This window comes from Aptenodytes patagonicus, chromosome 6 (genome assembly GCF_965638725.1).
Source record: "Aptenodytes patagonicus chromosome 6, bAptPat1.pri.cur, whole genome shotgun sequence".
Lineage (NCBI taxonomy): Eukaryota > Metazoa > Chordata > Aves > Sphenisciformes > Spheniscidae > Aptenodytes > Aptenodytes patagonicus.
Window position 1 is genome coordinate 32662266 of NC_134954.1, and position 13127 is coordinate 32675392.

General features: G+C 40.5%; 1 protein-coding gene across 9 annotated transcripts in view; it reads left to right on the forward strand.

Annotated features, from left to right (window-relative positions):
• Positions 1-13127, forward strand: part of HDAC4 (histone deacetylase 4) — a 264132-nt gene that overhangs the window by 175981 nt on the left and 75024 nt on the right. For all 9 annotated transcript variants that reach the window (XM_076341997.1, XM_076342001.1, XM_076342000.1 and 6 more), the window contains 2 exons: positions 5846-5977; positions 8957-9069. In XM_076341997.1, the coding sequence (XP_076198112.1) occupies positions 5846-5977; positions 8957-9069 (245 nt within the window). The remainder of the gene's footprint in view (positions 1-5845; positions 5978-8956; positions 9070-13127) is intronic.

The following is a 13127-nucleotide window of genomic DNA, read 5'->3' on the forward strand; positions in this document are numbered from 1 at the left end:
GCTAGAGCTGCGGCACTTGGCATTTGGGCATCTAGCAGAAAGGAGAATCAAATCTGAGCTAGGAGGGCATGACAAGTGCATGCCTGTCCTCTGTGGGACAGCTTTGACCATGAGCACCACATGAATGGCATCCAGAGTGGTAACTCGGAGTAATTTCTCCAAAATGAATCGCAACAGCCAAGCTCTAAGGAGACCATGCATCACTCGAGCTATGTCCTACAAGCTTCTCAGTGCACTGTTTCCCCTCTCCTGGCCCTCAGCGGTTTGCAGCCGTGTGTGACAGCGTGAGATTGATTTATTGGGTTTATATTACTCTCTTACAGTTCCTTGGAAGAGCATCCAGGGCAGGAGGAAGCTGGAGGTAGGGCAGGTCGCTCCTTCCCATAGGAGCAGCCCAGTGTCAGGCAAGGGGAGGGGAAGATGCTTGTGGGACAGGGCAAGGAGGAGGGGAAAAAAAAGCAAACTGCACAGAGCTGGCAGGGCAGGGCAGGGCATGGACTCGGTCATCACGGCCATGGCAGGAAGGTTTCTAGGTACAGAACAGATTGCAGCTCAAAAACAAGTGCTTGATTGGTCCATGAGACTCTGATGAAGGGTGGAGGGGACACCACCGTGTGTGTTTTGACCCACCTTGGACTTTTGTATATTAACAAGTTACATTTCACTAAAATTCATTGCAGTTTTTGAGTTTAAAATGCCTGTAGGGTTTTCTGGGAGAAGCTCATTTTAATGTAAGGAGGTTGTCCCCAGAAGTTGTGGCCACTGTGGGTCACTTGCTGGGATCTCCCTGATTTTGTAGCTGCTCCCTGCCCTCGCGTTCAGGCACCCGGTAGCTCCCTCTGCTACAGGCACTGCAGCTTTTTGGTTGCTGTACAGAAATTGCATGTTTTTCTCCTACCTTCTGTAGAGGTCGGTGCTGTTTTAAACACTTAACTGGAGAAATGTGCTTGGAGGGCCTCCTTCTTTCCTTTCTATTCCTTATCCCCTTCCACATGTCTCTTATCTTTCCTCTCAGATAATACTTTGAACTGTGCAAAGCTGCTGTCTTTATTTAGGCTTTGGAAAGGGAAAGACAGAGATGAGATGTGGCATTTCCACGTGTTTGTTTTTCTAGTTCAGTTTTGGCTATGCACAGCGGAAACCTTCGTGGTGCTCCATTACACTGTGATTTTGCGTGGTTTTGTAGTCAGGCAAGCAAAGGATAGTGAAGCTGTAAGAAGTGTCAACGTTGTGTGCTCAGTTTAATGGGTATGAAAGCCTTCTTTCTACTGCTGAGATGCTGTGACTACTAAACTTCAGCATGAAAATGCCAAATATTGGCCTTTAATAAGCTTTAATTTTAAGGACACAGTACTTCCATAAATAGTCCTTCCACAGAGCTCTTACACAGTGCTCGTGCCAACACGGAGTTAGGAGAAAAGCAAATATCTTTATCTAGCCCTTTCTAATTATGTACCTATGTTCTTAGACATATTATTTCAGGTGGTGCCATCCAACATGGTACCAAGATCATAAAAAATAGTTTGTTTCTGCAGAAGAACAGGCTGTCTTGTTTTTATTCTTGTTTTTCTTTCTAGCTTGGGAATTTTCTGCTGCCACTTTTGCCCTGTGGATACCTGTCTCCCCTGGGTACATTTGTGGGACCCTATTCTTCTTGTCCCCCTCTATGTTGATGCCTACAAGTCCTGAAAATCAAGAACATTGGCTCACTTGGGCTTCAGAGGGATAACAGTGAAACAATTTTCAATAATTTTGTTTGACCATAGGTGAACTTTGCCATGTCTGGCTTTACCAGGTCCTCTTGACTAGATAGGTCATGATACACTATTTTTGGAGAGGAGAGACCACACCGTGCACACAGAAGAACAGTAATGAAGGTCTGGGGTAGAGCCAGCCAGGGAGCAAAGAAGCCACAGAGTGCGGAGCGAATGCTCAATTGCAGAACATGTGGTCTCTCCTGCTTAAGCAAAAGATAATTTATCTTTATTAAAATTTTGGGTTGTGCAAAAGGCTAGTTTCAGACAGCTCTCTCTCTCCCTCTCCTATGTTTACCCATGGGGTGATCTGGACGTTAGAAGAGAGGCAAGGTAATTGTGTTGGCCTTTGCCTGGCTGGTGAGGCTTAGTATGGAGCTTAAAAATAATAATAAAGGAATAACAGCCTTTCTCAGTCCCCAGCTGCCGAAATTAAGATGTGCAAGGACTGGGATCAGGGTTTTCATAGTGCATTGTTTGCTTTTTTTCCATAAACATGGATGGGTAATGTAACCCAGTAACAGGGCAAACTCTGCCGAGAACTTTGTGTTTTTTGACTTACATAGACTTAATGTCAGATTAGTTCAGCAGCTTAGTGGATGCAATTCTAGGAAGAAAACAATGAGAATGACATACATGTTGAAGAATTGGATTACACGGGTCCTGCTGCAATAAATGACGTATAAGAGGGGTAACTTGGGTTTGAGCCTGTGAAAACTAGGGAAGCTTTTGGCTTATGTTCTGGTTATTAATTTACTCACTTAGAGAAAAACAAAATATTCTTTGTATAAATCCTTATTATAGGCCAAATTAAGTATGTCACTGCTTAAGAAATCCCACTGGCTTTGTGGAAGATGACTCAGACTTGGGCATGAGCTTCATTTGTTTGCTAAACAAGAATCAAACTGATTTTTTGATAACTTTACGGCATTTATTTAAGAGACTTCACCTTAAGATGTAGAAGACCAGTAAGTTTTGTAATTTAGTCTCCAGTTCTCTTAAGTTTACGCTAGTTAGCAGTGATGGGGAACAAGGCTTTGTTTGGGCATGTTGCCTGACAGGTGAATAGCAGGAGATTTTCAGTGGAACTGGTGTTCCCGAGAGAATATTGAACCTGTGTTGACTGTCTGGTATTCATAGTACGTGTTGCTTAAATTCCTATTTCATACTTTTGAAGGACAGCTCTCTTCAGTTTAAAAATATTTTTTATTATATAGTAGTTTTAAAACCATCTGAATAAGCTTAAATTACTGGTTTGGGTTTTGGAAATGCCTCTGTTGACAGCTACATCTTTTATTATAAAATATGCTATATGTAAATTTTTTGAATTTGAGACTGTTCTGCGCTGCCTGTGCTGAATTTTAATTCACCTACTTTGGTCTATATAGCACCCAGTTAAATGCATGTGGGGATTATGCTCTCTGAGGTCTTGATGACATGTTAGATTTGGGATTATATCTGGGGGATAAATAGGACAAAAGCAGACAAAACTAAATAAATGCAGTTCTTTAAATAGACTTTTTGGTGTTTCGGAACTCGATCCTCCAGCTGAGGAAGTGAAGGAGAAATATACGGAAAAGTTTTGCCTGAAAATAGTTTTGTCTGACAAATTACAATATGCTGCTTTCGCCGTAACTTATTCTCGAGGTGTTTTCTCTTTTAAGGCTGTAATTTTCTGTGTTCTTTCCCTTCCTGTTACATGGAAGGATGTTTTTATTGTGGCTTTACGTATGGGACGTATCTGGTCGTGTTGGGTACTCTGTGACCCCAGATCTTTTGTTTCCCTGCCTATTTTTAAGGTGTTTCTAACCGATTCATTCTCTGTATTCGAAAGCTGCACAATTACTTGTCTGTTCCCAACAGAAAATGTACTTCAGATGAACACTATGCAGGGTATAAGTTGCATATGAATAAAATTTGCGCTGAAGTACAGTTTTTATTGTAATGTTTTCCTTTGTCAGAAGACAGATCCTTTCAACAGTTGTGGCATAGGCTTGTATTTCATTTGCTGGTGGCAGTGCAAATGTACCCAAAATGGATGTATCGGCATCTAGCTGTGACATGTTCCCATTTATTCTTTAAAGTCTTGACCGGAGCATCTAGACAGTTACTAATACTCGATATTTGTTACAAATTAAAGCTGTGAATTAAAGGATGTGGGATGAGGTACCAAATGTTCATGTACCCAAAGACTACTTTTAAAATAGTAAATCAATTTCTGTTTTGAAGAGAACTTTATAAAGTAGCTAGTTAGAGCATACGTTTGTATTTTAACTAGTCCACTCTTCTAATATTGCCCTCTGAGCAAATGACAGATTTGCATTCAGTTCCCTGCCATTTTATATGCAAATGCCCTATAAGATGATTCCCCTGTTTGCTAATGCACTTCATACTGCATTTTAAGCATCATCTTGAGGAGTCTGACACTTTTTTTTAGTGCTCCCTTTATCTCTTCCTGGCATTTTTCTGTCCAAAACAGACATGAAAAACTCTTTTTTTTTTTTTTTTTTTTCTTTTTTTTCCCTCCCAAAAGTTTCATCAAAGAACTGTTTTGATGGCTTGACTTCAAGCATTTGATCTTGAATTCATCAGCCTTCTGATTTTTGAGCCCTGCAATTAACATTGTCAGACTTGATCTTTTATGTGACCCAGTGGTCAAAGCCAACTGTAGGGAAATATATCTGTAGCCAGACTTAGTTAATTCAAATCAGTTTGTAAACCCTATTTTAATTCTTCTAAAGAAATGTAGATTATTGCCCTGGAATGTAGGGAGCTGAGTGTATTGGTAGTTAATGGTTGAGAGCACAGGATTTGCCGGTTTGAAGGGATTAAGCCGCGGAGTTGTTAAGAGGTTGAGGAAGGGAAAAGATTGGGCCAGTTCACAAATCTCATAACTGTCAGGAGCCCTCAAGCACCAAAGCAGATATTTCATATATACTCAAGAGATCAGAAAGTTTACAGAGAAAATCATCTTGCAGGAGGAATCTTGACTTAAGGCTTCATTACCTTTATAAAAACTTGATAAGCTGTGCCGTGCAGACATGTTCAGTGTTGCCAGCTGTCATGAACCCAGAGGTATTAGGGGTTCCCAGGAGCTCTGCTTTGACTTTTGGAGAAATTAAATCTCAGGATTTGGGTACAGCAGAAGTTTTTAAGAAAATCTCTCAAAGGTATGATGTACACAAAGCAAGTCAGACTGTGGTCTCAGGAAATACATGTGCACCTACCCTTGGCAGCCCTGAATTTTCAAAGTATTTGATGTGGTTTTAGATATGGTTTAACTTTGCAGCTGTGATGGTGTAAGCAAGTTGCTCCCCAAATAAACAAATCTTCTCCTCCCTGGCATTGGCTTTGACCTTGGCCATGCTCTCATGCCCTTTTTCTTGAGTTGACACTGGCTCCAGGTGACACAAGCTCATCTGACTCCAAGGTGAGTTGCTTCAGGGAGGTGAACCAGCAGGAAAACATTCACCTGTTTTGGTTGTGGGGTTTGATTTTGATATTTTCTTTCCCCCTCCCCTGGCGTACCTCCCTAAGCCAGCTCACCCTGGGGTCGGATGACTCCAAGGGTGTGGAGCTGCCCATTTCAGCAACACGTCACAGATGGTGTCTCAGCCCCATGGTGATGCTCCATGCTGACCAAACAGCAGCATCTCAGTTGTCTCACCAATTCCTGTATTGTGGGGTGTTTTTTTTTTTTTTTAGATCCCATGAGTTAGGTTTACTACTGGTTTGGAAGCAAGTTGGGCAGAGGTAGGAAACTGGGGGATGTGAGTGGTGCTCTCTGCACTAGTCCAAATGAGTTCGCAGCAGATTGTAAGTCTGTGTCTTCACTTGAGAGAAGACATTGCAAGATGGTTATTATTTTTTAATTAAAATGCTATTGACTTTCATTGTCAGTGAATTCAGATATAACATAGGCTGGGACCTGTTCATTATATTAAAAAGTCTTTGTTCCAAATATATGCTATCAAATGACTAATTTCGTTTAGGCTTCTGCAAATGCTGAACTGAAACCCAGCCTTTGCGTTGAGTAAACTACTGAAATAATATTAACCAAAACACTGTTTGCTTTTCCTTCTTCTGTTCAGCATCTGAACCCAACCTGAAGTTACGATCCAGACTAAAGCAAAAAGTTGCTGAAAGACGGAGCAGCCCCCTCTTGCGCAGAAAAGATGGTCCAGTGGTTACTGCTCTTAAGAAGCGCCCGCTGGATGTCACAGGTATGTTGGGTAAGCAACAAATCTGTGCCGGCAGCCACATACTCAATGAGATGTCCCTTTCCAAAATCAATTCCTGCATCCAGTTAATTGTGCAGTCTGGATCTCTTGTGTGCCTCTCAATGTTGGTGAAACCTGGATGAAGTTGGCAGAGTTCAGCAGTGAGTGATGCAGGTGGGCATCAGCAGTGTTGGTCCATTGGGTACCCATCTATTGAGACAGCGTTAACAACTCGGTGAGCTTTTTTTGTAGTTTGTTTTAAGACATGCATAGACAGATGTAGATATGCCACCAGAGTGCTATTTTTTTTCCCCAAGCATTTCTATGATCTTCAGCAACAGGTTGTTGAGAAATAAAATTTCTCAAAGGTTATCCTATTAATATCCACGGGGAGGCCATAATTCACGGCTGTCGTCCTCCATCAGTAAATGCTTTACAACCCCTGTTTGGTTTAGGCTTTGGGCAGACTGCCATAGTTCCTTGTTAAGTAATTATGCTGAAGTTTTAAAACATGTAAGGCTTTTTTTTATATATATAGCTGATATTTCTGACTACTTATTTGACAGTTTCTTGTTCAAAAATAATATTCTTCTGGGAGCAAAGTTTGTAAGGAGGGATCAGAGTAAAGTAGATGATATAGATTACCATAAAGTTAATTCTTAGCACCATCTAGGGATGCCTCTGTGTAAGTACCACTATGTGACAGCTTTTCCAGACTTTTGTCTCACTTTAAGGCACACTGTCATCATTCAAAGAAACTCAAAGTGAGCTCTCTTTAGAGAGCCGGGTGGTTTTGGCAGACCCTGGGGCAGCTGTGCACCACTCTGTCAGAGCCTCTCTGTTTGCAGAGGGAATAGATGATTTTAACAGCTAAGCATAATTTTTATCAGATCTGAAAATGGAATTTACTTCACTCCTCATATATTGCTATATGTCACACAGCTTTTAGGATAAATCAAGCCCTAATGGCTGACCATTTGGTCCCAGTAATGCCTTCAGAAATGGCAGTGGAAGCTCCAGCTTCTCACTGAGCATGGACCTGGTTCAAGAAGCTAGCCTCGAGCCTGGCTAGAAAAATATCTGAATTGTTACAGTAAGAGGGGACTTTTGAATGGAAAATAAGTTTTAAAAGAAGTCCCACTTCAGGGAATAGAAGTTACATTTAATTCTTGAAGAATACATCTTCATAGAGTCACAGTTGAATGTGCCAGCTACTTTTTCTGTCTAGGTAATATACACAAGATCTAATATGTTGTAGCTAATGACATGGTCCCAGAAAAAGCATGTATTTTCCATGCAATCATAATATTTTTTCAAAACACTGAGGCGTTCTGAAGTTGCTTTCCATGGAGAAGATCAATTTTAGGTGCTCAGTTGGGTGTTACTCAGTGCTGAGTTTTCTTTATAGCGAGATGCTTCCCCAAATGCATGGCCAACAAAAAGCAATAAGGCTTCTTTTTGTAAAAAAAAAAAATCTCTTTTGTGACTTTGCTGGAGGTACTTGCAAGGATCAAAACAGCAAAATAGTACGTTCAGAATGATGCCACAAAAGAAAGAATTTTTTTAAATCTCCCAAATTGTAACAATTGGCTTTTATTTCTACTGGGGCGTCCTAGAGCAATTATGAGACTGCTGCAGCCTGAACCATTGCAGCTGCTGGGAGGCTCTTCTGGCATTGGGCAAATCCTGTGCTTGGGGAGGAGGAAAGTTCAGAAAAAAAGTTTTAAAGTTATTTATCTTCCAAAATAAAAGGAGAAACACTGGAGGCTGTGCCGTACACCAGGTGAGACACCTTCTGAGGGAAGTTTTCTGGCTGTAGCAATTTCATGTGCTGTTACTGTTTGTTATTATTTCTGTATCGTTAATGGCGAGGCTTTGATTTCAGGCTGGTCATCTCTGTGGTTCTTGTTAGTGAGTTCACAGGGACTGTGTTGATAAAATATACAATGCTGAGAGGATTTTCTGAGCATTCAGGTGATAACAGAATTATTTGGGGGGATTAACTCTGCCTTGGGTCTTTACAATGAGAAAGTGTTTTACTCCCTGAGCGGAGAACGCTTACCAAAAAAAAAAAAGGGAATGATTTGAAACAGATTTACTGTGTTGGACCCTGTCAAGTTTTGCCTGATTTTTGTAAAATGTGCTCAGCCATGACCATGGCCAGTTGTCCGTCCAGTCCCATGTCACTCAGGCAGCTTTTAAATCTCTTAAAACAATTTAATTTGCCACCCTGGCAAAATACCATCTTTGTGAGTCAGTCCCCAGGCGGCTTTAGGCAGCTCAGTGCCATGGGAGCTGCTGTGCTGCGTGAAGGGCAGCCCAAGGCAGGTCATGTTTCTCCGAGGACCCAGCGTGGTGTCAACACTTCCCAGGTGACGGGGACAGGGATATCACACGTGCCCGCTCACCTGCACTGGAAAATCTCGGTGCTTCTTTATAAAAGCAGAGGCCAGCTCTCATGCACAATCAGCGTGAGGGCTCAGTGCTGGCGGCGTATTTCCAGTAAATCCAGATGCACCAGAAGCCTGCACGGGAAAATGTCAATTCTGAGGTGGTTCCCTGGTTGTTCCAGCGTGAAGTCTGATGCAATATGTGGTGAGAGGTTGTCGTTAGGGTTATAGGCTAAAGAGGGTGAGAGAAGCACTTCTAGAAAAATGAAGCAGGACAATCTGACATCATCCAGTTTGGCCTCTTCAAGCCTTCTATGTCTTTTATTATCTTCCAATCATATTTAAAGTTATTAATATACTATAAGAGAAATCCCCATGAGGAGAATACATAAATATGGTAAGTAGGTACTTGGACAGACCATTTGAAAATGTTTGTCAGTATTTTAAGAGCCCTGGGAAGATTTAGGGGGGGGAAATGGGGAGGAGGAGGATTGCTTTCCTCCGAAACAAAACTTGAGGGTTTGTTATCTGTCTAAATACCATCGCAGAGATTGTTTGTAACGCTAAAAGTTGGTTTTGGATGTGTTTTTAGACTCTGCATGCAACAGTGCTCCTGGATCTGGTCCCAGCTCTCCAAACAACAGCTCCAATAACATAAGCACCGAGAATGGAATTGCAGGATCAGTCACGAGTATTCAAGCAGAGGTACAGAGTCCTTCCTCACCCTGATTTTTGACACTTGGGTTTCTAATCAGTTTTTGCAGAGTTTTACGAATTTAGGCATACAAACCAGTGCACACCACACTAAAAAAAAAAAACAAACCCAGATCGTGACTTGGAGCTGACTTTGGGAATTACCTCTCAATCTGGGCTGACAGGATCTGTTTATTAAATCTAGTTTGAGCCAGCTCACAAGCTGCTTGTGGTAACTTGTAGTGGTTTTCTTGTGAGGAGAGAGTAAAAATAAAGTGATTTAGCAAGGTAAAGCATGAAGAGCATTTCCTGGTCAAATGCAAGTATTCTAAAAATTGGGGAATCTGTTCTCATATATTGTACATAGGGTGAATTTGTTGTGTGCAGTAGGTTAGTCTAAATATGACCAATCCAGAACTGCATTAAAGGGAATGGATTTAACCTTTTCCTCCCCACTTAGGGATTTGAAAGCTTGGTGCCTGATGCCATGTGCTAGTTTATAATCCCATAAGCTTTCACCATCACTTGAGGCATCTGCTATGGATGTCAAGGGCAGGGTGTTGGACTGGGTAAACTGGGGTTTAATTCAACACAGCAGCTCCTGTGTTCAGGGTTACTGAAGCCCACCTTTTTCTAAGGGCAGATATTGGGGTGTGGACCATGTTAACTGGCTCCCACTATAAACCTTTCATGGAGAAAACCAGTGTGGTTGTGTAATGTTACTGGTGCATTTCTTTTTATCCAGCTTACCATTAGCTGTTCTCCCCATGGATATAGTGTCTGTCTTAACATCAGGACTGTAAAAACAGGCTTGGGCTTGTTCTTCCCAAATTGTCATTTAGAATGAAAAGGGCTTCTTAAGGTATAAATGTAAGCTTTCTAGTTGTGTACAGATTTTCATTTTATTTTTATTTCTAATGTAGTGTAACAGCATTTAATATGGGGAGTATGCCTTCTACTCCACCCTCTCCCATGCCAAATTATCCAACAGACATCTACATCCACTCTAGTCTACTGTAGACCTTGCAAGATTTAGACAATTATTGTAAAGATTAAGACAGTGTAAGGGGGAGTATTCACTTGACACCGACAGCTGAAGCTGCTCTAAAGAGACGTGGCTTTTGAGATGCACGCTGACCATGTAGTAGCTTGGAGCAGACCTGGGAAAAGGTATGTTACATACAGGGTTATTTATCAGGTTTGCAGAACTGAAGACCTGCTGAGCTGAGGGCACATCTTAGGTACGTTTCTGTTAGCCCCAGGAAGACTAGCGCTTAGTTACCGGTTTTGCTGATCCAGGAGCTGTCAGTCTTGTCTATACTTAGCAAACTGCAAATCCCCAATTACTGCTGGTGGAAAAACTAGAGGATTTGACAATTTCTTGTGATATAAACAGAGCAGGCAGCTTCCCGCAAGTCAGTGTTAGCTCATGCAGGTGAATGTGAAGCTGTAGTATTCTCCTTAACCATTTTATTTTTAAAGTAAACAATTTGGGCTAATCATCTGTGACTAGACCACCAATACCTAGTAAAATGGACACAGACTGTAAGAAAAACTCTTTTCATCAACTGCTTGTAATGCAGCAATTTCGTAAGTTAGGCTGAGGCATGAGCAGGGCAGACTATTTGGAAAAAAATCCCTGTACTGCCAAAGCCTTTCCCTGGGAGTTGTCATTGCCTCTTTTGCAACTGTACCGCAGTGGGTAATTCACAGTGATGCCACTGCATGCAAGGAAAGAAGCGTGTTCATCTCGAATTTTAACATAATACAGAGCAGTATTTGATGCACCATCTCCAAACAACCTAGGCGAAAAGGAGGAAGAAAATCTAGCTTTCATTTCCCTGAAAACAATGTCTAGGGTTTTTTCCCCTTTTTATAATTTTTGGAAAATAGGAAAAATATACAAATGATTATGCAGTTCCAATTTTAAAACTGCCCAGGACTGTGTTAAGTATATTGGATCATTGCCATCACAGAACAGAATGAAACATAAATCACTGTGTGATGGCAAGCAGAACATTGATAACCTGTTGCACAAACTGTTCTCTTCCCAGCATTTCAGGCATACTTGAATGGCTTAGCTAAATGTCCTAGTCCTTTGCATTTGTTTTTGGGGAGAAATAACTCTGCACTTTATTCCAGCATTTCATGTTGTGTGATACTAGCTGATTCATTTGCCTATATAAGTTCATTTGGGAAAAAACAACTGGGCGAGGTAGGGTTTTGGTTTCTTTAAAATCTTCTTCTTCAGCAGAAGTAGTATTACCTGGTAGCCCAAGTGTTGGAGATTTCTTTAATGCTAAATGACCAGGCTTTTCATGTTTGTCACTTTTAGATGTTTAGAAATATTTAAATGTTTCTAAAAAAATAATGTTACCAACTTTGTGTTTCATGCTTACCTTCATGTTTTATTTTAAATGAAAAATATGTCTCTCTGCTTCTTAGTTTGCTGGGTATCTTGAACCATTTCAGATATGTTGGAAGATGGTATCTGGGTTCATTACTTAAGTTTCAGTGCTTGCCTTCAGTGTGGAAAGACTACAGCTCTCTGCCTCCTTTTAAAATAGACAATATCTATTTTTAAATACTATTTTTTAAATCTAAGGTTTTTCCATCTCTGAAAGGTGCATGATATTCATTGCCATTGCAGTTGATACAAGACTATAAAAAGTACTTGACTGCAGATGAAAATTGTGCATGCTGAAATTGTTCTCTTCTGTGCAATTCAAAAAATGTTTGTGTACAACCCATAGATGGGATCTGTATATTTAAAGTGATGATAATGCTGCTAAATATCATACGCTGATAGCGTCAAGCTGCTGCGTTTTTCTCTTCACTGTTTTTAAAACAAATCCCCAGGAGATAGTTTGAGGCACAACTACAGAGTATTGAGTGTTCAAAGAGAAAATGGATGTAGTTTCGTTTATGATATCAGTAAAATATTTCATTACTCTGCTGACAATAACTATCTTATTCTCTATGTAGCATGCTAACATTATATAATTTAAATTAAATTGCCAGTAGTTTTCATAATTACTTGGAAGAAGTGGTGTGTGGGTATGCACAATCACATGCCCTTACCAGGTACCACTCAACAGCAAAATGCTCTCTACAAACTTTCTCCTTTGGGGCAGCAAATTGTGAACTGACATCTTAAAAACAGATTTACTCTTTTTACGGGAGAACTGATCTGTAATATATTTTCAATAAACTTGAATGACATTAATGAAAGCACAAGAAGGCAAAAGGAAATAAGAAAAAATTCACTTTGTAGATGAAATTTTGCACAAGGTCGTGTGAAAACTAGGTGACTTTGCTGAATGTCAGGAATTTAAACAAAGTTGGACACTGAGAGAGTGACTGGCAAGTTAGTGGCACATCAAAGAGTCCATTTGAAAAGGCAGCTCGGTGTCTGATAATGGTGACAAACACTGCTTTACTCCTTCTGTCCTTCTTGCATGGGCAGCACCAACCTCAGGTGCAGAGGTGGAGTGTCCTGTTAAAGCTGTCAGCTGGTCCGGTTAAATTTTGATTAATCAAGGAGGCAGGATTGCTTTTGAAGATTGTTTTGTAGAAAATGTTTGGTTTTCAGTATTAGTTCTTACGTGCTTTTTGTTTTCCCCTGATAGGTTGCTGCAGGGTTTTTTAAGTTTCACCTTAGAGTCTTTGAGGGAGAAAAATAGGTTTTTATTATCCAGAGCTGCCCCAGTCCTGCAACCAGGAAAATAACCTGCAAAGTCTCATCGACTTAGAGGACTATGAATTTAGGTCTAAAATGTATAAAGCCATTCTTCAGATCTGTTACATCAGTATAGATTGTTCCATAGTATAATATTAAGTTAATCATAATCCCTTTTTTCACAATAGCACCTGAATTAAACAGTAGAAATTCTATAGAAAGTCTTTTTGAAATCTGAACTCTATTTTATTTAAGTTGGAAAATCACCTGCAGAGAATTCAGGGTGATCAGAACACTTGTTTCCTAACAGGAAAATCGGGCAGTTTATAATAATGTAATTTTTATAATGGGTTTTCTAGCACGTATTTCAAATCAATCTTGTTTTGAAATT